Consider the following 24,722-nt stretch of genomic DNA (forward strand, 5'->3'; position numbering starts at 1 on the left):
TCTATGCCAAAAAATATACTAGCTTATTCTATGCAGACTAAACATATGTATAGCACATAACTTCTCTGCATACTGTGCCATACACCTGGGTGGATGGTGTTCTCGTCATCAATGAAGATTCTATGCTTTAAGACACGCTGAAGATTCACCTTCTTCAAGAAGCTGTCCTTGACAAACCTCATTACATAAGCATCACTGCTCTAATTTCTTCCATTACACATAAATGAAACTTATTTATAATCAGCAGGTTTGTGTTTGCTAGCATTGGCATACTTTCCTCTCTAGCTTTATTTTAAGTATCTTAAAAGACAAATATTTTCTTAAGCTATTTTTAAAAATCTCCATAGCACCTCCTACAGTACTATGTACACACCAGTCCATAAAATAAGCACTGTTATAATAGTAGGGATTGCTCATGTTCCACTATTACAAAATCTTTAAGTAACAATTATGTTGGGGTCTGTACATAAAAATAAGTAATCTCCACCACATCAACCAAACATGAGGCTCAATTACTCTGTCAAACAAGAAGAGAGATTAAAAAAAGATATACTAAAGGTCTCTTCCAAAATTTTAGGAAAAATGACAGCATCTCAACTCACCTGTTCTATAACATCCAGTTGTTACAACTTGAAGTAGTAGGTATTGGAACTAAGAATGATATAAATAGAAATTAACAATTTGGAGATTAGAATAAGATGCAGGAAATTACTCTGCAGTGTAATTTTTGTTTTCTCTTAATTCAAGAGAGCTCGGGAATGCTAAGGAGCTAGAAGCACCTCATAACCAAAGTCACTGAACTGCACAGCACACAAAATGGGCTGCTTCTGCTTTTAGATGCTTTCTCTGGCAAGGGTGGAGAAGCTACACCATGCCTCTTTAGCAGTTCCTCCTTTGCTTCTCTCAAATTGTGGTTGCTGAAACGTTGTTATTCTTCATAAAAACCTACATCTAGAGCAGGCCCTTACGAAAAGTCACCCAGGTTGATATGGCAAAATGCATGAATTCTTACTGTGTTTTTGGAAGTGTGTTCTGAAGCAACAGTGGCCAGCTCCTCAAGACTGTACATGGTCACATCTGCCTGAGGTGCTCCATTTTGACTGAGAATCTGGAAAAACTCACTGTTTGCTAAGAAACACAGGGAGATAAACAGGTAGTCCAGTGACAACAGTATCTTTAGGAAACCATTTCATCACTATCAAGCTGGATTATTTTTTTCGGATGAGAACAGCTCAGTGCATTTTTCTCAAAAACAGATCATTTTCTGCTTTTACCTAAAATACTGATAGTTGTGCAAACTTAAGATTTGATTTTATGAATTCTGCATGTTCTGGATCACAGAAAGCAAGATACATTTAAGGTACTAACTAAAAATTTCAGATGCATACACAATTTTTTTTGGGGGGGAGCAGAAACAGTACTCTATCATTCAGGAACATATCATATATGAAGCACTGAGGTTTGTGCTAAAGAGAATATGGCTTTAATGAAATTCCTTGAAATGTCAGAGAGAAAAAGTGTTTACAATGGTTCATTTTTAGTTTGGTAAATTCCTGATATATCATTACTGCATTATTATTATTATTATTTTTTAGAGACAGAGTCTCGCTGTGTCACCCAGGCGGGAGTGCAGTGGCGCGATCTCGGCTCACTGCAAGCTCCGCCTCCCGGGTTCACGCTATTCTCCTGTCTCAGCCTCTCGAGTAGCTGGACTACAGGTGCCCGCCACCACACCCGGCTAATTTTTGTATTTTTAGTAGAGACGGGGTTTCACCGTATTAGCCAGGATGGTCTCGATCTCCTGACCTCATGATCTGCCCGCCTCGGCCTCCCAAAGTGCTGGGATTACAGGCGTGAGCCACCGCGCCCAGCCTCATTACCGCATTTTGAAAGTATGTGTACGGCATGTAAAGGTAACTATTTCGTGGAATACATTTTTTTCCCATAACTTCCATAGAAGGGAATGTTTCTTTAAAAGGTCAGCCTTCAAAATGTGCTTATGCTAAACTCTACTCTCTTGCGACAAATGAGCAAAACATTGCATAGTTACTATACACTATTATACAGATAAAGTTTTCCTGGTCTTTCACATGTGAACAATTAAGACACGAATGGAATCGGCGTAGATTTGCTCATCGTCCACAAAGCACCAGAAAAAGCTCAAATTATTTGTCTGACTGAGACCCCACTGACCACTCCTCTGGCTGCTTGTGTGAGTCCTGGTGCATTGGTAGGATCAAATTTCTCTCCGGCTTGTTTACCTTGCACGCTGTGGACACAGCGGAGAGCATAGTTGAGGGCATCTAGAGTGCTTGGTTTATTGCGTCTCTCCGAGGGGAAGTATTTTTTCATTTCTTGGACAACCATGATAAGTTCTTCAGAAACTCTGTTTCGATCTTGCTGTTCACTGGAAGATAAAAAAAAATTACAACTTCATCCTGTGAAGACAACAGCATCTTGCGGTTTAGGGAACACAAACTGCAAACCAAGTAAGTTTCTAAGTGCTCTACCGGCATCAGTTCACAGGGTGGTCGTGACCCCTCTTCCTCCAGGTGGGGAACTCGAGGCAAAGCAACTGGTGAATGACATTCTCCACTTACTTTCCCTTAATCCACTTGAGCCCCAACTCAGCTAACTTTTGTAACCACTTTTCCCTCCTGATACTCTCCGGTAATTTTTTTCAGTGTCACGGATCACTTCATCCTACATTGCCCGAGTCTCCCCCTTACACTTTCCCCTGGGCTTGAAAACAAAAGAATAAAAAGATTTAGGTCCCCCTTTCCCTGCTCCAGAGAAGGACAACGAATGCATGGGGCCCTCGGCCTGAAGCCAGCACGTCACCTGTGGCTGCTGTCCGCCAATTTCCTCTGCAGATGGAACTCGGGGCTCCACCGCTCCCCCGATTCTTCGCCCAGGGCCTCGTCCTCAGCCCCCCGTCTCCCAGGGCCAGGAGCTTCCCCGCGAGGCATCTCGAGGTCTCCGCGGGGCTCCACGTCGTGCTGGGACGGCCCGCAGCCTGCTTCTCGCTCACTTTGCAGTAAGCGACAGACACCGGTTTCTCACTCCGGTCCCCGCCATGGCGTTAGTGAGAACAGGCGGCCACCACGAGCCAGGGGGTCAAGCTCATCTCCGAGGAGCTTTTCCCTCCAGCATTTCCAAAACCCGGAGCTCGCTCGACTTTCAGGAGTCCGGCCTAGGGGGAGGAGACAAGGGTGACAAGGGACAAGTGGAACAGACAGTCCGACGCCAGAGACCCGGCTGGCTGGGGCGCCCCGACCGCGCGGTCCTCACCCCTGCCCCAACTTTCCCGCGCGCCGAGGGCTGGGGCCCGGGGAGGCGGGTAGCTCGGAAGTGCCACGTTCCGGGGGCCCCCAGTACCGAGGGCAGGGCTCACGGGGCTCCTCTGCCGCGCGCGGGCTCCCAGAACTCCCGCCCGGCCGCGCACTCACCTGCCGCCCCCGCCCTTGGCCCCGCGAACAGCAGCTCGCCCCCTGGGCCGCCCGCGCGCAGTCTCGAGGCCCGCCGCGTGCCGGTCAGCAGCCGGCGCCGCGCCCCCCGCCGCCGCCGCGTGACCGGCCCCGCCCCCGGGCCGCGCGATTGGCCGTCGGGGCCGACTCCGCAGGGCCCTGGGGCGGGGCGCGAGCCGGTGCGCCCGGGTTATATAAGCCAGGGCGAGGGGGCGGGGCCCCCGGGGCGCGTTACATAACGCGCGGTGTCGGGCGGAGGCCGGCGCTCGGCCAATCCCGGCAGGCCGACGAGCGGGCAGGGGGCGGGGTGGCCCTGAGCGGCCTCAGGCTTGTGCCGCGCGACTGGAGTGTCCGGCCCCTTGGCACGGCGCCGGGGCGGAGCCGCTGAAGCCAGCGCAGAAATGATAGGGCCAGGAAGCTGCCAGCCACGTGGGGGCGGGACCCGGGCTCTGTGGGGCGGGGCGGGTCCGGCCCAACCTCCACGTGAGGGGCGGGCGGAGAAGGAGAGGGGAGTGAGAGGCGGGGGCAGAGAGGGGCGAGAGGCGGAGTCGGGGGGGCTTGAGTCGGGGCGGGGGGAGGCTGGAAATGGGGACGGATGGGGGCGAGAGGCGGGGACGGGGGGGCGGATGGGAGCGGGGGGGCCGAGAGACGTGGGAGCTAGGGGCGGGGGGGCGACGGTGTCGAGGGCGGGGGCAGAAGAGGGTGGGAGAGGCGGGGACTGGGGGCGGGCAGGGGCGGCCCAGGCCAGCTCTCTGGGGTCGGGTCCTGGAGTTGGTAGGTGGCTCCTGGCGGCCCGAGCGGGTGTGGGGAGGAGCCCAGGGTGGGGCGGGCTGCCGGCAGCGGTCCTCATCGTGCTTTGGGCGTCTTTCTGGGTTCCCACGGTTTTCACCGCCCGTGACCTACCGAGCCCACCCCAATCGCCCCTATCCTCCGCTAACTCTTTAGGTGAGTGGGGTGGACTTGGAGGAACCGGGCCATAAAGCAGCCCTGGTAAAAGCCCACCCGATTTTTAGGAACAGATTTTTTATTTTTTGAGACAGGGTTTTGCTCTGTTGTCCAGGCTGGAGTGCAGTGGCGCGATTTCGGCTCACTGCAACCTCCGTCTTCTGGGATCAAGCCAGTTTCCTGCTTCAGCCTCCCGAGTAGCTGGAACTACAGGTGCAGCCACCACACCTGGTTAATTTTTGTGTTTTTGGTAAAGATGGTCTATGTTAGCCAGGCTGTTCTCAAACTCCTAAGCTCCAGTGATCTGCTGGCCTCGGTCTCCCAAAATGTTGGGATTACTGGCGTGAGCCACTGCACCGGCCCAGAAACACAATTTTGACGGCGGAACTTAAAACACTTCCCTGCACTTCCTAAAATTAGATTCATTTGGCAACTGGAGGAAGGCAAATGTAAAAGACACTGTTTCAGAAAAGGAAGGTGTAGAGCCCTTTAAAAAAAATGTCTGAAAGCTCAGTTTAGATAGTATCTCAACACGTTAGAAATGAAAGGTACAGTGCAGAGTGCCGCCCCTCTTTGCTGCCTGGTACAGAAAAAATATTCAGTATTTGCTGGATGGATGAAATTGTATGTGAAGGAAGAGGGGAAAAGTGAAGTGAGTGTTCATGTTAGGTATTGAATAAATCACCTTATTCTTCCGAGCGATACTCTAGGTTGTCTTGCTCTCCTCCGAAGCTGGGTTTTGTCAAACTGCATTCGTTCAGCAAGCATTTATTGCGTGCAGATCTGGGTAGGGACGCTTGGAATCCCAGGGGATAGAACAGTGGCCCAAAGTCCCTGCCACCCAGGGAGTTGACGTTTTATTGAGAAAGCCATACAAACAACCCCATAAACAAGTTCATAAAGCCTAAAGCGATGTGTAGAAAACAAGCTACTGGAAGGAAGAGTAACTGGGAGAAAGGTGGAGGGGGGAGGCCAGAGCCTGCTTAGTCAGATCAGCAGGGCAGGCCTCTGGGAAGGCGGATTTCAACCTGAGATGAGAGGCGCCTGCCGCGGGTGAGGAAGTAGACCCGGCAGAGCTGAAAGTACCTGCAGAAGACCTTTGGAAAGAAGTCAGCTTGCTGATGAGAAACCGAAACAAACTTTTATCAGGTCCGTTTCTCCCTCAGGGCTTCCCTGCCTGTTTTCATTCATAGCTTAACTCTGGCCTTCAAGCCACACCCTGATGTTGAAAGTCTCATGGGCACAAGTCTCTCCAATGTCAACAGCTATACTTTGGCGGAGTACCTTGCTTGGAGAAGAGAGAGCTGGAGAGTCGGGTGACATGAGGTCAGAAAACTAGAAAGGACCAGATCATCGTGGGACCTGTAATTCGGGAAAGGGACTTGGATTTTCCTATTGTAAACATAAGCAAAAGTCCTCTTCCACCCGTATTATATTGTTTCCTAGGGGTTCTACAATAGGAATGGAAATACATTCATGAGGAAAAAAGGATCTACAGGAACAGAGCCATGTGTCTGGGGATGTCCCTCACCTATCCAGACTCATCTGTCCCAGGGTCCATGTCAGCAGCAATCTGGTCTACCACGTACGGGGTCAGCTCTGCACATCACTTTTGAAAGACCATCTATTTAGGGAACTCCAAAGCCAAATCCTGAATTTTGGTAATTGTGTAAAAGCCAGTTTCCTCCTCATCGACTATACTAAAAAGCACTTTTCACAAGGGGAATTGTTTTCTTCTGTTCACTGGGGTATGGGGAAATGCTGGGTACTAAAAGGTAGAGTACCTAGAGAGGGGCTGGTGAGAAAAGGGGAAAGAGTTTCAGGGCTTCTAAGGGACAGGTATGGGGAGCAGCAAGGAATGGCAGTTTTAGGACTTGGACCAGGTGCAGCTATTCCTCTACAAGGAGCACAGGTGCCACAATCATGTTTATAAACACTTTATTTAGGTGATTACAGTGGGTAAGTTCCCAGCTAAGTGCACAGATACAAGCGAGGTATTTCTGCGTTAATGCAGGAGCCAGTGGGTTACATGGGTCTGAGCACTGTGGCCAAGGGGCGAGTACCAAGGTTTCAGAGTCAGACCCCAGCCAGAGACCCTGCGCTGAGGGTGGGCTAATGTCCTAACACTGCCAGCTGCTTTCTCCTCACAGCTGGCCACACCGCAAGGCATGTCTTCAACAGTAAATCATTTCAGCGATGTTAAGGGAACAGACGTTAAAGAAATGGAAGCTGTGTCCTGGTGTGCCTCAACTGTTGCTAATTTATAAGTCATAATAGCGTGTGAACAAGAGTTTTAGAATATTCCAGTAACAATGAGCCACAGAGCGATAAAGTCTGTGTCTTTCTCCCTCAGTGCCTCCTTGCCTGTTTTCTTTCATACCTGAATTCCCATCTTTAAGCTGTGTATCCTGATGTTGAGTCTCATGCATACAAGAAAAGTTTTTCCGAGGACAAAGTTTCTGCTTCCAGCATTCCCATCAACAGCATTCTCTGCAGTTGATGGTATCAAAGCAAAGGTCTCTGGTTGGTTACTCTCTGTGAAAAGAGCCATTCACCCCGACCAATGCCTTATTGCTGGCATAATTTAGAAAACTGATTTAGGAAGCAGAATGTGAATACACATAGGAAACAAACTCCAAAAAGTTACAGTTTATCTTCATATTTGGGCCAGATAATCATCAAGTTCATAGGTGGTCTTACTTGAGGCTACAGAATTGTTGCTTGCATAATTATCAGAAACATGTTGGAGTCCACAGCTGATAATCTGCCAACTGCTGGGTAAAACTCTTATGAGATGGTCAGAGTCTACCTCAAACCTTCTGTAACCCCCGTGCAAAATACTGAATCAGAAGGGGAGCCACACTGTCTACAGCCTTTCAAAAGGAAGAAAGGCCTATTAAGATGTAGAAGGTTCACACACAAGGTAATGACTTTAATTCTGAAGGGGCACCTTGAGTTCCATTTGGCACGTTTCTGAATTCAACTGTCAGGAATACACTTAAGGCCATTTTATCGGTATTTAACTTTTTGGCAAAATAGAAGCTTTGGTCGTAGCCATAGTTCTTTAAAAAAATTTTTAAAGAGGTTATTTCTGATTAAAACAATATTTTTAGTAAGTGATATATAACAATAACAACAACGTAAACATCTTCAAATCTAATGCAAGAGCAAAAGCTCTTCACCAGCATCTTATCTTAAATACAGCGACAGTCAGTAGTGCTTACAAAAAGTAGAGGGTTCTCTTCTAGGTAATCAGAAAATTATCAAAATAAGGCACAGCCTGTTGTTATCACAGATTTGTGTTAGGCAGTAGTGTTTTTTTCTGGAAGGCACAAGTTGGAAATCTGATTACCCAAAGGTTTAAAATGTGGTTCTGAAAATAATGCCGAATGACAAGGGTAACTAACTGGGAGTAATGGCAATTAATTAGTGACAACATTACATCTAGATTATAGCACTCTGGAACTTAAGAAGACCTCTTCATCAGCCCACACATAAATCTGTAAAGGCACTGTGCAAAATGTGGACGGGGCCGGCCTTACTTCTAATTTGGAGTGCATATCAAAAAACAAAGGCACGTTTCCTAGAAATTCAACTTTACATTAACACACAAAAAAATTTTAGAGCTAACAGTAGGTAAGCTTGATAATATAGCAGGTTCTAATTCAAAAGTCTTGAAGAGGTTTCTTGAACAGCAGTTTTGAGTTCCGCTGGTTCTTCATGAAGAGACAACCCACACTAAGAAGGAGGAGAGATGCAAAAAGGCAGGGGAAACAACAGGTTAGTCTCCCAGTGTGAATCCCAAGCCAACATCCGATGCTGCAGTCTAAATGTGATCAGAAATTAGACTGGGCTGATTTCCTACTACTGGCTTCTCTCCATTCTATAGAGGGCTAGAGGAAGGAGACTAGAGTCAAAAGGATCCAAGTAACTGTACCTTCCTGCTAAAAGGAAACATTCACTAACATCCATCTATCGTCAAAGAAGTCATGTTTTGGTTCTCATATACGGGGCTACAGATGGCAGTGAGTTGTTTGAATATTATATAATAATAGTTGTATGTGTGTGTTTGTGTATACATATATATTATTTATTTATATAGCTATTATTTTTATTATTATATGCCAGGCACCAACCTAAGCAATTTTTATTTATTTTGTTCATTTATTTTTTTTGAGACAGAGTCTTGCTCTGTCGCCTAGTCTGGAGTGCAGTGGCACGATCTTGGCTCACTGCAAGCTCTGCCTCCCGGGTTCACACCATTCTCCTGCCTCAGCCTCCCAAGTAGCTGGGACTACAGGCGCCCGCGACCACGCCCGGCTAATTTTTTGTATTTTTAGTAGAGACTGGGTTTCACCATGTTAGCCAGGATGGTCTTGATCTCCTGACCTCGTGATCTGCCCGCCTCAGCCTCCCAAAGTGCTGGGATTACAGGCGTGAGCCACCAAGCCCGGCCAATTTTTATATATTTACCAGATCTGTCCTTTAACAAACAAACAAACAAACAAGACAGGTACTATTATTATCCCCATTTTACAAATGAGGAAACAGAAACCCAGGGATATTAAATTGCTTGTCCACGGCCATACAGCTGGATGGTGGTGGAACCAGGATGGATCACAGGTACTCCATGCTTTTAACCACTACATTACATAAAAGGAAATATATGAAAAAAATATATTCAGAGAAAAGAAGTGGAAATGAATAAATTTTCTCTAACTTCAAAGGATTAATATCAAATCTCAGACTTACACAAAACTCAAATACTTAAAACATTTATTAAAGAAAACTGAAAACCTTGGAATAAACGAACCTTTTATTTTTTTTGAGAAAAGGTCTCACTCTGTCACCCAGACTAGAGTGCAGTGGGATGATCATGGCTCACTGCAGCCTTGAATTCCTGGGCTCAAGCAATCCTCCTGTCTCAGCCTCCTGAGTAGCTGGGACTTACAGGCGTGCACTACCATGCCTGGTTAATTATTAACAATTGTTTGTAGAGACGCTATATTGCCCAGGCTGGTCTCAAACTCCTGGCCTCCCAAAGCTTTGGGATTACTGGTATGAGTTACTGCACCTAGCCAAAACTAACATTTCGGAGGGAAATTTTAATCTGAGTTCTTGTACACAAAATCAATGGTCTGTGAACACATGGAGAAGACTTTTCCAATCAGTTTAGAAAAGGGTAACTCACCGATGATGATGATGATGAAGATAACCAGAACAGTAATCCCGATTGCCCACATCTGTAACAAAACATATGTCCATATCACATTTCAAATGCAGACATAACATGCTTGTTGAAGAGTATCATGTAATATTCGTCTAGTCACTAAAAGGGAAATTTAGGTGCATACAGTCTGGAGTAATTCATAATTTCTAAAGCCTAAATTAAATGTTCTCAATTAGGGCCTGAAGGTAACTTATCTGCTTTTTAAAAGATGTTCAAATGATGTGTGGCCTCTAGCTAGGCATTTGTTTGTGTATACAAGTTTTCCACATATGGAAAGGCTGCTCAGCTTGCCCTGTGTCTCAAAGTGTCACTTGTAAACAAGGCAGAGGACAGGATACATCTGGATCTGGTTGCAGCACGCTAACTGTAAAAAATCTGCTTTGGCTCGTGCTCCTGGGAGAGCTGCTTTCTACTCTTCTGTTGGGCACACTGTGGCTTTCTAGCATTTCTCTCCCTTGACCTTGGAACCATTCACAGAACTACAAGAAAACTGACCAATTCCAGCCCTCTCCTATCTGTTTGGGGCCCTGCTAGGGTAGAGGGTTGGGAGCGGCTGATGACTGTGAGTGATTTTGGATATTCCTGTTCTACCTGCATCTTCTGAAGATCAGCCACAGCACGTAGAGGATTCCTAGTGTGGGGCTAGGAAAGGGTACGCAGTCAGTGTTTCGGATTCACAGTGGACCCACATTTCCATGTGGAGGAAGTCAAACACACCTCCCAGAGTCGTGAAAGTCCATTATCTGTAGCCTGTTAATTCTCTCAGAATGGAGAAGGGGGCTTAAATGTAAAGGTGAGTTAAAAGATAATTACCTTGCAATTCTTCCACCAATATTTCCTCTTCAACTTGGCTGCACTCGTTTCAAATTGAGAAGCGCCTGCCTGCAGTGCGTCTGCACGGTCGTCTAACTCAGAGAGCTTCTGGTCTCTTTCCAGAACCTTGTCCACGTTAACTCGCATTATGTCCACCACCTAGATGAGTGTGATCACAGCAAGTAATGCACAAAGAATGGAGGAACAGGCCAGGTGCGGTGGCTCACGCCTGTAATCCTAGCACTTTGGGAGGCCGAGGCGGGTGGATCACCTGTGGTCAGGAGTTCGAGACCAACCTGGCCAACATGGGGAAACTCTGTCTCAGTACTAAAAACATAAGAAAATTAGCCAGGAGGGGTGCTGGGTGCTTGTAATCCCAACTACTCAGGAGGCTGAGGCAGGAGACTTGCTTGAACCCAGGAGGAGGAGGTTGCAGTGAGGTGAGATTGCGCCATTGCACTTCAACCTGGGCAACAGAGTGAGACTCCGTCTCAAAAAAATGGAGGCACAGAGACTTCAAAGACAATCTACAGGCACATTGTTCTTTCAGGTCAGCACTTTATTACTTTGAGCCAAACTTTCACTTTAAAAAAAATGGGCTCACTCTTTCATGATCAAAACAATCAGCACATTAAGGATAGAAGGGAATTTCCTTAATATGATAAAGGGCATTTTTGGGAAAAGCCACAACTAATATCATGCTCAATGGTGAAAGACTTCCCCCCTAAGATCAGGAACGAGGCAAGGATGCTCACTTCACACTGCCACTCAATACTGTACTGGAAGTTCTGAACAGAGCAATTAGTCAAGAGAAAGAAAAGGCATCCAAATTGGAAAAGAAGAATAAACCTATCTGTATTTGCAGATGATTCTCTCTATATAAAAAATACCAAAGAATCCACAACAAACTGCTAGAGCTAACAAATTCAGCAAAGTTGCAGGGTACAACAACAACACATAGAAATCAGTTGTGTTTCTATACACCAGCAACAAATAATCTGAAAAGGAAATTAAGGAAACAATTGTGTTTACAATATCATCTAATAGAATAAAATACCTAGGAATAAATTTAACCAAAAGGTGAACGACTTGGACAATGAAACTAGAAAACATTGCTAAGAGAAATTGTTAAGAGACATCATTAAATGGGAAAACATCCTATGTTCACACACTGGAAGACTTAATATTGCTAAGGGAGCAGTACTCCCCAAAGTCACTTCCCAATTTCAAAACTTACTACAAAGCTACAGTAATCAAAACAGTGTGACACTGGCATAAGGACAAACATATAGACTGATGGAATAGAACTGAGAGTCTAGAAATCAACCCAAGCATCTATGGCCAATTGATTTTTGACAAGAGTGCCAAGGCCATCCAACAGTCTTTTCAATAAACAGTGCTGGGCCAACTGAAGAGCCAACATGCAAAAGAATGAAGCTGAATCCCCACCTCACCCTATATACAAAAAGTAACTCAAAATGGATCAATAATCTAAGTGTAAGAGCTAAAGCCATAAAACTCTTAGAAGAAAACATAAGGGTAAATCTTCATTACTTTGGATTTGACTGTGGATTCTTAGATACCAAAATCAAGAACAAAAGGAAAAACAGATACACTGGACTTCATAAAAATTAAAAACTTTTGTGCATCAAAGAACATTATCAGGCCAGGTGCGGTGGCTCATGCCTATATTCCCAGCACTTTGGGAGGCCCAGGCAGGTGGATCACCTGAGATCAGGAGTTTGAGACCAGCCTGACCAAGATGGTGAACCACTGTCTCTACTAAAAATACAAAAAATTAGCTGGCCAAGGTGGTGGGCGCCTGTAATCCCAGCTACTCTGGGCGCTGAGGCAGGAGAATCACTTGAACCCGGGGCTTGGAGGCTGCAGTGAGCTGAGATTGCACCACTGCACTCCAGCCTCGGCAACAGAGCAAGACTCCATCTCAAAAAAAATAAAATAAAATAAATAAATAAAATAAAAAAGAATGTAAAAGACAAGCCACAGAATGGGAGAAAGTATTTGCAAATCACATGTCTGATAAAGAAAGATTTAATATCCAGAATACATAACTCTCGCAACTCAAACAACCCAATTAAAAAATGGGCAAAGCCTGAACAGACATTTCTTCAAAGACGTACAAATGGCCAATCAGCACATGAAAAGATGCTTAACATTACTAATCATTAGAGAAACGCAAATGAAAACCCAAAGAGCTCAGTAGGATGGTTATAATCAAAATGGAAAACAAGTGTTGGCAAGGATGTGGAGAAACAGGAACTCTTGGACATTGCTGGTGGGAAAATAAAATGGTGCAGCTATTGTGGAAAACAATTTGGCAGTTCCTCGTAAAATTAAACATACAGTTACTATGACCTAGCAATGCTACTCCTAGGTATATATTCAAGAGAAATGAAAGCCTATGTCTAAACAAAATCTTTCCTGTGAATATTTATAACAGCATTATTCATAATTGCTGAAAGGTGGAAACAACTCAAAGACTCATTAACAAATGAATGGCTCAACAAATTGTGTATACACACACAATGGAATATTACTCAACCGTAAAAGGGAACATGGTACAACACGTTACAACTTGAATGAAAGTGAAAAACTTTGTGCTAAGTGAAAGGCGGCAGATGCAAAAGGCCACATATTGTATGATTCCTTTTATATGGCACACCCAGAACAGGCAAATCCACAGAAAGAGAGAGCTGATTAGACGTAAGCAGAGAATGGGAGGAAGGGGAGATAGTGAATGATTACTAAATGGGTATGAGGTGTTCTGGGGTGATGAAAAAGTTTTGAAAATGGAAAGAGGTAATGGCTGCAAAATATTATGAATATACTAAATAACACTCAATTATATACAGTTTAAAATGTTTAGTTGTATGTTATGGTAATTTTGCCTCAATAAAAAAACTCTCCTTAAAATTCCTTTGGTTAAAAAAAAAGTCCAATTTGATTTTGTAAGTAAACAGAATTTTCAGGCAGGACAGAATTACAATGGGTTTCTTACTGTGAAAATCTAAAATTTGTATAAGTTCATGAACAAAACCATCAGATCAAAACATTACTATATTATTTAACAACAGTATCTGACATAACTTTAACTGTTTTTTCAGGGCAGCTAAATGCAGAAAGACCGAAATATATTTGTCGGACAGTGACAGCTTTTAGGAATGTGGAAATACTAGTCTGAATTTCTCAATCTTTTGCTGTGGTTCTCCACATACAGCGCAGAACAAAAGATGAAGGTCCTCTAGCTCAAGAATTCTACAAATAGAGATTTGCTGAGCTAATGGAGTTTGACAGTATCTACTTTGTGTGTGTCAATGGACAACCATTAGAGATGAATTCTACAGAGAGGCTTGCTCAGGCTGGACAATTAGTAAGAAGACAAAGCATTTTGATAAAAAATCTGATCAGAAGAACTGGTCTTGGCTTGAGCAATCTAAAGACCTAATCCTTAACATTGTATTATCCTATGTTATAAAGTGGTTCTTGGGGAATGCACTCAGGCAGTGATGTTCATGTTTTAGGCATATGATTTTTTATTTTTCCTGAGCTAAATGTTATGAGCAGGTTTCTATCACAGGAAAACAAGCATGAAACCTAGAAAGTCTGACTTTTGCTTAGATTAGATCTTCCAGCACAGCAGGGAGCAAAGTTTTGTTACAATTATGATACAGTCAGAATTTGCTTTACATTCACACTTTGATGATACTTTTTCTAAACAGATTTCCAGAGTACTCATACTTGTTTAAAATTCATATTTCCAACATTTCAGAGCAATACCTCATCTACTTGATTTTGTGTCTGCTGAAGTCTTCGATTACTGCCAGTGGCAGCAGTTGGACCTGTAGACCTGGAACATGTAAAGGCAGGAGCATGAGTAAATTACGATTCCAAATACATTTTCTTAAGTATAAAGATGTTACTCCGGGACTCTCACTGTTAACAATCTCTTACATTAGAACTAAAGCAGAAAAAGAAATTCTTCCCGAAGCAATGAATGAAAGTTTTAATTGCATTTCTTCTAATATCTCTATAATTTCCAAGACTGTCCCACCTACTAAAGGGACAAACGTTAAGGTTTAGTAGGACCTACTTTGTATCCCTGAAGTATCTGATCCCACGATAGGTAAGCTCTACTGTCCTTTTTTGAAACTTGTTCTAAGGCACACATCTGCTTGAATGTACTCAGTATTCTCCTGATCTTTTCATTGCGGCAGGAACTGTTTTCCTAGTTACAAACAGTTATAGAATGCCCTTTTTCCAATATGGAAAAATAGATTAATTTACAGAAACAGAGTCAGGAACACTGGGATGCAGGGAGTGGGCGGTGTGAGTGGAAAGGTGTGTTGAAGAAATGCCTCCTCTTTTAGGAAGGTACTCTTTTTTTTTTCCCTCTTTTGAGAGACGGAGTTTCGCTCCTGTTGCCCGGGCTGGAGTGCAATGGTGCGATCTCGGCTCACTGTAACCTCCACTTCCTGGGTTCAAGCAATTCTCTTGCTTCAGTCTCCCAAGTAGCTGAGATTATAGGCATGTGCCACCACGCCCGGCTAATTTTGTATTTTTTAGTAGAGATGGGGTTTCACCATGTTGGTCAAGCTGGTCTCGAACTCCTGACCTCACGTGATCCGTCCGCCTCGGCCTCCCAAAGTGCTGGGATTACAGGCATGAGCCACCGCGCCCGGCCCAGGAAGGTACTCATCTTTTAAAATCTTCATCAAAGGCTTTATTTCTTCCCATGCAGATCTTTCTTAACCACTCTGACTCTGAAGTCATTATTGGCTCCATTACTTGGAAATTATCACTTTGGTTTTTCAGGTATGAAGTCCCGCCTCCTCGAATAGATCACAGATTCCTGGGTCTTCTTACTCCCTTCTCTGTATCCTAGATAGCACCTAGCATGTGCCTTGGTATACAACAGTCTGATGGACTGTTTGAACAGTCACTTTACATCTGTCATGTGTCAATGACCAGGGCTACAACAGATCTCATCACCGTCCTCACGGAGTTTAATGTCTGGTAGGTAAGTAAGGACCATGCCGTGGTGCTAGACTCTTTCCATGCATTTTCTCCTTTAACCCTCATAACTCTCTGAAGGGAATATTACTCCCATTTTACACATGAGTAAAGTGAGGTTTAGAAAGTCAACACAGCTGGCTGCAGGACAGCTTGTTTTTAGATCAGGTCCTGTGTACCTTGGATCTAGATCTTAACCACTGTGATCTATTGGCACAGCAGCCTCAGCAGGAACATTCGAGGGGGGTCCCCAGCTCCTGGAAGAAACCCGGGGCTTCCTCCGACGGTGAGCAATGAGCAGAATGGAGGTGGAAGAGGGAGTCCTTGTGATTCTTAACCATTAGCATTCTCTGAGTCTTACCACTGGAAGCACGGGTTTGCAAGGTGCTTTCGCTTAAGAGAGCGAAGGCCCACGGTTAAGTGATTTTTCCAGTGCAGATGCCCCTAGCTAGGCAAGGAGCCCGGCCCATAGGGGCTCAGGACAGGGCCGAGGTCCTTTCTTTCGCAACTTCCAGGGCCCAGCGCAGCACCCGGCCGAGAGCGGGCGCTCCCGAACCAGGGCTGTCGTCCCCGTCCCTCTCAGGGACCTCAGGGACTAGAAGGGGAAGGCGCGAGGAGCGGGCTGCGGGCGGGCAGCTCACTTCCTCCGGGAAGCGCCTCGCCACCCCGCCCTTGCCCCTTCTGCGTCCGCCCGATGGCCGCGGGACCCGCCTAGTCCGTCTGCAGCCCCGCGACCCAAGGGCCACCGCCCACCCCCAGGCCTCGGGATCCCTGCGCAGCCCCGGCCTGCGTCCGGGTGGCGGCCGGCGGCAACTGGGCAGTATGGCGGTCCCAGCGCGAGCCGCCGCCTGCGGGGCCCGAAGCCGCCCGCGTCGCGTAGCGTCACTCACATTTTGGCAGCTGCGGCGGCGGCGGCGACGACGGCGGCGGCGGCGAGCGAGGGTCAGTAGAGAAGCGAAATTGGGACCGGAGGCCAGGGAGATGGGCGGGACGGCGCGGCGCGGAGCAAAGACGTCACTAGGCGGAGCCGGCGGGAGTGGGCGGGGCGCGGAGGAGGGGCGCGCCGGAGGTGGGCGGGGGCGTCGTGGATGGGCGCGTCCAGGGCGGGGTCAGAGCGAGACGTCCCCTCCCTGGACGAGGTCACTTGGGAACTTGAGGGCCACAGGGGTCCCAGGGCGGTCCGGGCTCTGAAACGCAGAATGCAGGTCAATACGGCTCCCTCTCCTCACCGCCGTCCGCGCTGGCGCTTGGGGACGTGGTCTGTAAACCTGGTGCATTAGCCACTGGCGAGGGACTGTGTGGATAAGTGAGGGTGGGGGCAACTCATGTTATTCTGGGCTCGGGACCATTTCTAACAGTATTAGAGACAGATGATTGGCTTCTGCTGAATGTTCCAGATTAACCTAGTGATCCTGAGGGCACCATGTTTCTCTAAGAAAGTAGTTGAAATAGGAAGTCCATTTCGGGTATTTGTCACATGGAATTGGGTTAGGTTCCCGCTCATGTTTTCATCGGTGACACACATATTTGTCACTGCAGATCATATTATAATCTGCTTACGAGAGCCTTGGCATCAAGGCTGTAGTTCCTTCATTTCTGTATTTTCAGGCCCTAGCACAGAATAGGTCCTCAGGTTTTGGTCGAAGGGAGGGAAGCACAAATATGAACGCACTGAGTTATCTTGTATATATTTGTCACTGAAATATTCCTACCAACACAGTTACCTACACCAAAAAATAAAACACTTAATAGGTCATTGGTGGGTCTCTTAGATGAGAAGTGAAAAATACAGTACTTAAATACTATGCTGTTTTTTCCAACTCTAAATAGAATACTTTGAAAAGGGAAACGTTAGTACATATTCGAATAAACGAGAGTGTCACAAAGGCAGTGGGATTTGAGCTGGGTACTGGTGGAAAAGAACTTTCCAAGTAAGGGCTGGGCAAACACCATGAACAAAGACAGCAGTGAAAATGGACGCAGTGTGCACAGACCACCTAGAGGGTGCAGGTTGGGTACAAGTGAAAAGAAGACTGAATAAAGAGGATAAACAAACAAGAAAAATGTCATTTAATTGTAGTGGGCCCTGGAAACCATTGACTCACGGACGTGGGAGATCCATGATGCAAAATTTCTCTGGCAGTAGCGGCCAGATGGATTAGATGGAAGAGGGAGCACCAGGGAGATAAGGAGAGGCTCTGCAGTGAAAGGGAATGGAGCAGCGATGACACAATACTCAGAAAGGACGACGTTCGTAATCTGCTGGAAAATGCCTTTTAGAAGACTTCAGAGGATTGTAACTGAAAACGTGAATTAAATTAATGTCTTTATCTTTCAAATAATTGTACTGCCTTACACAAATGATTGATATGTTGAGAGGTGCCTGGAAAGATAGGGGAAAAGCTCTCTGAATGGTGGCTGGAAGACATTTTTTCTTTCATGGACCTAGCTGAAACAATGTAACATTCAATGTCAAAACATTACATCTGGATCAGAAGGAAATACTTGACATTATTACATATGTTTTGAAACATGTGCCCATCACCTTAGATTTCACGACCCGGTCACATTAAAGCAAAATACACACGTAGTATGGGGAAATTTTCTTCATTTTTAATTTACAGCAGAAAGAATATAAAGCATTCAGAAAACATTTTCCATATTTTAAGGGCAATTCAAAACATTTTGCATGGTTTCCAGCAGCTGAGTTCTTCAACAGATCCATTGATTCAATGATGCTTTACATGCACAATTACAAAAATAAAACTTACAAAAAAGAAGACATCTAGACTAGTTTTACATGCAAGTCTCAGGGACCCCCCATTGGGCGCCAACTACTGTGTGGAACTGCCATAAGCGACCGTGCAGCCAGAGAGGGGTTCGTATTATTGTCTTTATTTTGTTCACACAGTACAGCTGATTTCGAATGGGTAACAATAGCAATTAAATCTTCAGGAGATAGAATAAGATTAGCTATTAATTTTATAATGAAATCCTACTCCTGGCACTTGGGAATTCAGATTATCCAAGAAAGCTGCGCTTACCTATCATCTTATATTCGAAATTAAGATTCATAACCAAGAAAAAGCGGTCAGAAATGCTTCGTTTCAGTGGAAGTGCATTTTTGCCTCACCTAGGATTCACAGTTGTACTGGTAGGTTACACCGGTAGGCCTTAAACCTACTTCCTATCCCCTCCATGAGAACCCTCTTAATTCTATGGAAGTCTCTATCATCTGTCATTTTCTAACGTATTCAACTAATAATGTAACATGTGAAACATTAAAAAAAAAATGTGAGGGTTAAAGCAAATCCACTGAGGTCATTACTCTGGTTAAAAGATCAGTTATTTGTACCATAATAAATGGAATAAAGATATCTAAATTCAGTATTAATAGAGGATATTCTGAAAGAGCTGGCTCTCACGTTCTATTCCCATTTATGAATGCAGTTGTGTTTGTAAATTGCTCAGTGTCCACCTATAGGTCAAATTGTGTAAAATAATAGGTATCTGGGGGACTGCAACAGCTGCAACATAACCCACACATTTAAAAACAAAATTGAGTCAGGTCAGTTTACAAATGTACAGGTGGCTACTAGTTGTGGGGCTGTCACTGTTGTCAAAGCTGATCACAAGCAGAAAGACATATACTGTACAGTAATTCGAGGTTGGCAGTGAAAGGAAGTAATTAAAAAACAAGTACAATTATAGAAAAGGCACCAAGAGCACTGACCCCAGTTTTTACCACAATCTTTTTGTATCTACCTTCCTTCCAAAGACACCAGTTTAAAAGCTTATTTGTGAATATTTTTAGGCTTCACAACAAGCCTTGAGTTTTAACTCACAGTTGGCAGCCAGAACCAAGAAAAAACATCTCAGCTTTACACCAACTGATCCTCAGACGTAACCTGGGAATTTTAAACTGGCATCAGCAAATGCAAACTTTATTCTCTCAATTTAACATTAGTAGTTTAACTGTTAAAAGCATCAGATTTCTTTGGCTCCTCATTATGTGGAAATAGTAATATACCATGCCATCTCTTAAAAGACCAGTCTGCATCTTTTTCATTGTTTTTTTTTTGTGCAATTTTATTACATTTTCTGATTTCCAGCAGGAGATATGGAAACGTGACATTTTTCTACTTTTCATACTATTTCTTTTGTCAGGTTTTTTTTTTTTTTTTTTTAATCATTCTAAGTGTTCTTTGTTGGAGTGAGTGGATGGTGTTAAGCTACATACTGATTCATCTTATGATTATCTGTTTTGCAAAAGTAACTTAATTTTCTTAAGCAGTATTAGCATTCACATTACTTGGCACCATTGGCAAAAAAATTTTAAATAAAATAAACTAAACTCCTGGTAGCCAAAATTAAATGTAAACATATCCTTTTTTTTAAGTAATGTTACTCTGCCTTTTTTCCTAAGTCTAAATACAGTAGCTCTTTTTTTTTTTTTTTGCAGTTTAGTCATGCTTTAGCAAAATGTTCTTCTAAAGAACATTTAAAATAAAGTACTCTTATAGTGAAATAAAGTTTTTTTGTTTCATTTTACAGACCATAGCCACTAATGCTTTGCTTTTGTTCATTTCTTTTTTCTTGATTTCATGCACATATCTCTTTTTAATATATACAATATATACAAACAGTACATCCACATTTTTCTCGCTCATTCAGACAAAACTATACAAATAATTTTATCTTGCCATGTTATTGACCTTTGTGAATAAAATATTTAGCAATTAATATAATCCCTTTCAAATATTTTCTCACTTTTCATTTCTACCTTCTATATATACACAGAAACTGCTCAGTTTGGATGAGATATAGCCAAAAACATGGAATTTACTGGCCAGAACGCAGCACCACACTGATCGTTTAGGTGGCAAATGTCCAGGCAAGGTTCGTGATTCCTTAGAATTACTACAACTTCCAAGGTTACTAAAAAAGGCTACATGCTTTACCAATTCTTAAGTAATTCTCATTGCACATGAAAGTAAGGCAAAAAAATTAAAGTGCTGAACATGAAAAAGGGGACAAGATGATTACTACCCTCGCAGGTTCTTGGAAGGTGGTGGGGACAAGAAAATAGTTTAAACTCTGTGAGCTGCTTCTCATTATTTCCCATGCATTACCCGTTTACCACACACCTGCCCCTCTGCAAATTTCCACAAGACATTAAAAACCTGCAGATTTCAAAAGTTGCATTAAGTGTGCTGTAGAGATTAAAACAAACAAACAAACAAAAATAAACAGTGAAGGAAATGAGAACACACGGACCCAATAAAGATTTTTGTATGATCTAAGCCCTCCACTGAGAATCAGTCCCAAAGATTCAGCTTCTTGGAAATAACCGGCAGGTGCAGGAACAGCATTCTTTTTTTTGTTGCTAGTATAGCCCCACCTTTTCTTATCTATATTTTTGGTATAAATATTTGTACAGTTCCACACGATGTTTGAATACAGCCCTATATGAGAAGGAAATGGCTTCTTCCTGAGAAGAGGAAGCCTCTTTCAATTCCTCCTGGGTGTCTTGATTTCCCGTGATCCAACAGAAGATTGAGTTCCAAGATGTCTTGCTGATCAAATTAAAAGTTGTCCATGAAAGTGCAAATGCAATGACCAAAACATTCCTGTTAAAATCCTGCAGCTGATCTCCCCAAAACTGCAGAGGGATTTTGTATGTGTGTGTACGTGTGTGTGTGTGCGTGTGTGTTGTTGTTGCATGTCTCTGCTAAAAACAGAAATGAAAACAGTCTGAAAAGCAATGTCACATTGCTAAGGGATGCTGCTGTATGTCTTCAAGTTCCTTGGCCTTTTTCAATTCTTTCACTCTGGAAGAGAAACAAAACAAAACAGCAGGCGATAACTCTATAGTGAATTGTGACCAAGTAAAGGAAAGGGGTATTACCACTCCCTCTGAACTGAAAAGCCAAGACTACAACCCTTTTGAGGACTGACGGCAAAAGAAACTCCTGTGAAATCGTTGGGGAAAATATTCAAAGAAAAGATGTGACCCTACTTAAGGTGAAAAAAAAAATCATTCTAAAGCTTTGCTCTACATCAAGTGCTCTAAGAATAGAGCAAAATCAAAGTCTAATGTATTAAATCAAGTGTGACAATCGCATGTTTATCTTAATAAAAATTTAACTATTCAAATAACTTTTTTAGTCTGGTGGACCACCATTAATGTCCTATCACTCTGTATGATGTAAATTAGGGAAACTGTACATGCATTTATTTAGCTTTTTTTTTTTTTTTTTTTTGAGACAGAGTCTCGCTCTGTTACCCAGGCTGGAGTGCAGTGGCACCATCTCGGCTCACTGCAACCTCCGCCTCCCGGGTTCATGCCATTCTCCTGCCTCAGCCTCCCGAGTAGCTGGGACTACAGGCGCCTGCCACCACGCCCGGCTAATTTTCTGTATTTTTTAGTAGAGACAGGGTTTCACCATGTTAGCCAGGATGGTCTCGATCGCCTGACCTCGTGATCCGCCCACCCAGCCTCCCAAAGTGCTGGGATTACAGGCGTGAGCCACCTCGCCCGGCCTATTTAGCTTTTAATATATCTAGGGATTAAGCTACTACTGCTTTGTTCATAGACTCAAGATTGTTAGCTTTCTTGAAACTAATCATACATCTGTACTACTCTACTCCTTCACACAGGTTTTGTGGAGACTTTGATTTTTATAATTCCTTACTTTCCTCCCATTCCACATTGTAACTTAAAAAGACATTCAGGTTCCTCCTCCCAGTGATCCCAGATGGACAGCCGTAGGGTGCGATACTGATAAGGTACTTTGTTCTATTCATCAAACATACTGTAGTAAACAAATTTACGTAACATTGTTATAGACTGAGTCATGGAAAGTTCTTATCAGCAAATTACTTATTAATTATCACTGCCAATCTGTAATTTTTAATATAAAAATCAGTCTCAGTTTTTTTGGATATGGCCACCTGATGTAGATGGGGTGCTGGGGAAGCAGCTGTCTGCCGTAAGAGTATTTCTCTATACTGACAATTACGAACCTGCCTTAATAGCAGAATGATCGAATGTAAGGCAATGCATGTGGTGTAAGTCACAGTTTGTGGTACTGCATACCACATAATAACATTTGTTTCCCAAAAATGGGTGTAAGAGACTGATTTAGCCAAATAGGAGCAACAATTTCTTAGGACACCATACTCTACCGCAACAGCATGATCAGGAAAAGGTGGATTTGTCATGGTGCTATACAGAGGGCCATAATCTCAAAAATATTTTTCTGATTCTCTAAGAGGCTCTCCTATTATCTTAAGTCATACCAGTAAAGTAAAACTTTTTTTGTTTTGAGACAGAGTCTAACTCTGTTGCCCAGGCTGGAGTGCAGTGGTGCGATCTCGGCTCACTGCAACTTCTGCCTCCCGGGTTCAAGTGATTCTCCTGCCTCAGCCTCCCAAGTAGCTGGGATTACAGGCACGCACCACCATGCTTAGCTAATTTTTGTATTTTTAGTAGAGATGACGTTTCGCCATGTTGGCCAGGCTGGTCTTGAACTCCTGAGCTCAAGTGATCTGCCCACCTCAGCCTCCCAAAGTGCTTGAATTACAGGCATGAGCCTACCAGGCCCGGCCTCAAGTAAAACTTGATAATACTCAGGCAGAAAGAAAATATTGTGAAAAAACCAGTAATCAGTTATTGCTATATTGTATAGGTTGAGAGTCTGGAATGGCACATATGGTATAATAGCAATTTAAGAAAACATTTATATTTACCACTTCCAAGCAGAATCATTTCTGAGTATTCTGCAAAGTTGATACAATCTCTTCATAGAGAAGATGCTCTCTTTTAGAAGAAAAGCTTTATGATGTTATCAGTAATACTAAAAAGAATGATAATCTTTGAAAGCTTGCTTATTGGTCTGATTTACTTACTACATATACCAAGCCCTAGCTTGGTCCTAGTGTGACTTTTATAAATGACAGTGACAAACAGTGTATCTCTAAAACTGTTGAATCTTTTTTTGTTAACAGGTATAGTTAGAATACATTGCTATGTTCATGAGTAGATCCAAATATCATTTAGTTTTAAATTTTATAATTAAATATACCATGGATTAATTTGGGTCATATTACAGTATAGAATTGTACATCACTATAGGTCCCTAATTTTGGACATGCATACTTGATAAATAAATGGCTTTTTAAAAATTGAAACATGCTATAGTCTGTTCAATTTTTAAACATGCAATATCTATACTAACATCCCTTTGGCTGGAAATGCAAGGCATGCACTGATGCCAACTTTGCTTCTGGACATGCAATATCTGTACTTGTGCAGACCTATCTGCTGAATTTCCGCAGCGTGTGCATGCCACTTCAGATGCTACGTTTTCTTTCTGCACTAGCACAGAACTCATTCACAAATATGCGACAGTGACTCCATCACTGATGAGATGTCTAGAATTTGAGGAATTCTGAACTCAAGATCTGATAGCATAAACACAGCGATGTTATACATTCACAGTTTTTCTAGAATGAACAGGAATGCTTTAGAAATATTAAGTTCATCATTGAGATGAAATAAAAAGGAGAGTGAATTATAAACCAGAAATGTTTTATGTGGCTTCATACCAAAGAATCTATAATCAGCTGGTCAGGGTAGGTATAATTACCCTAAAACATTTTTCTTTTAGTTAAAATGGTCACATTTGTTTTTGCAGTTTTTTCAGTTTCTTTCAGAACTAATTAAAAAGTTAAGTTTTCATAAGGTTTTAAAGTTGTCATGTAAATACTCTATGAAATTAGTGATGGCCTCACAGACCAGTAGGTTAAGGAGAGATGCATGTCCACCTACAATATCTACGCAGGAGAGATGAGAACACTGCAATTTTCAGATATATTTTCCAGGCTTTCACAACTCCTGAGTTAAAGTGGAGAATTTAGTTCTTAGCTTCATGATAAAGTTATCATAGTATGCTAGCATTATACATGACATCAAAATGACTTAAATGGCACAAACATTTTTTACAGAAAGTCGTTTGAGGAGGAATTAGAAAAAAAAGGGACAAATGAGAGAGAAAAAGTATTAAATTCCAATAGCTATACAGGTTACTTAATAACTGTTACTTTATGTAGTCCTCACAACACGGCCATTAGCTCCAACTTGTAAATGCAGAACCTGAGATTTATAGGAATTAAGCAATCTGCCCCAATTCACACAGTTAATAAATGGCAGAACAGGGAATTGAGCCCAGGTT

The 24,722-nt window shown here is 43.3% G+C and overlaps 3 protein-coding genes and 2 long non-coding RNA genes across 26 annotated transcripts in view; 2 read left to right on the forward strand and 3 right to left on the reverse strand.

Annotated features, from left to right (window-relative positions):
- PER3 (period circadian regulator 3) overlaps positions 1-3,565 on the reverse strand; it is a 60,858-nt gene extending 57,293 nt beyond the window's left edge. For 4 of the 13 annotated variants that reach the window (XM_024231829.3, XM_054557069.2, XM_024231814.3 and 1 more), the window contains exons 1-4: positions 3,450-3,560; positions 2,842-3,193; positions 2,262-2,407; positions 1,013-1,128 (exon numbers count right to left, since the gene is read on the reverse strand). In XM_024231829.3, coding sequence (XP_024087597.2) covers positions 1,013-1,128; positions 2,262-2,407; positions 2,842-2,969 — 390 coding nt within the window. In that variant the 5' untranslated portion in view covers positions 2,970-3,193; positions 3,450-3,560. Of the gene's footprint in view, positions 1-1,012; positions 1,129-2,261; positions 2,408-2,841; positions 3,194-3,449 lie in introns of all 13 variants that reach the window. The other 9 variants (XM_063720205.1, XM_024231839.3, XM_024231822.3 and 6 more) reach the window with 4 other exon arrangements.
- Positions 3,566-4,265: 700 nt separating this feature from the next.
- Positions 4,266-6,151, forward strand: LOC129059849 (uncharacterized). The gene is made up of 3 exons (XR_008525921.1): positions 4,266-4,625; positions 5,579-5,738; positions 5,859-6,151. It is a non-coding gene; the product is annotated as an uncharacterized LOC129059849 (long non-coding RNA).
- A 182-nt stretch (positions 6,152-6,333) lies between these two features.
- Positions 6,334-16,523, reverse strand: VAMP3 (vesicle associated membrane protein 3). Its single transcript, XM_002811554.5, has 5 exons — positions 16,377-16,523; positions 14,254-14,323; positions 10,456-10,614; positions 9,604-9,655; positions 6,334-8,150 (listed from the first exon to the last, which is right to left on the reverse strand). Coding segments are annotated over exons 1-5 (303 nt in total). The 5' UTR covers positions 16,379-16,523; the 3' UTR covers positions 6,334-8,130.
- A 28-nt stretch (positions 16,524-16,551) lies between these two features.
- Positions 16,552-20,669, forward strand: LOC134760730 (uncharacterized). Its single transcript, XR_010138656.1, has 2 exons — positions 16,552-16,691; positions 17,567-20,669. It is a non-coding gene; the product is annotated as an uncharacterized LOC134760730 (long non-coding RNA).
- Positions 18,078-24,722, reverse strand: part of CAMTA1 (calmodulin binding transcription activator 1) — a 979,133-nt gene continuing 972,488 nt past the window's right edge. For 6 of the 10 annotated variants that reach the window (XM_054557106.2, XM_054557095.2, XM_024253799.3 and 3 more), the window contains one exon: positions 18,078-21,317. In XM_054557106.2, coding sequence (XP_054413081.1) covers positions 21,254-21,317 — 64 coding nt within the window. In that variant the 3' untranslated portion in view covers positions 18,078-21,253. The remainder of the gene's footprint in view (positions 21,318-24,722) is intronic. The other 4 variants (XM_054557100.2, XM_054557099.2, XM_054557097.2 and 1 more) reach the window with 1 other exon arrangement.

This window comes from Pongo abelii, chromosome 1 (assembly GCF_028885655.2).
Source record: "Pongo abelii isolate AG06213 chromosome 1, NHGRI_mPonAbe1-v2.0_pri, whole genome shotgun sequence".
Lineage (NCBI taxonomy): Eukaryota > Metazoa > Chordata > Mammalia > Primates > Hominidae > Pongo > Pongo abelii.

Excerpts from the sequence above, each read along its gene's own strand:
- VAMP3 (XM_002811554.5), bottom strand. Across the intron at positions 10,615-14,253 it reads CACAAAATCAAGTAGATGAG|GTGGTGGACATAATGCGAGT; the intron begins GTATTGCTCTGA and ends ACACTCATCTAG. Across the intron at positions 8,151-9,603 it reads CTTCATCATCATCATCATCG|TGTGGGTTGTCTCTTCATGA; the intron begins GTGAGTTACCCT and ends CCTCCTTCTTAG.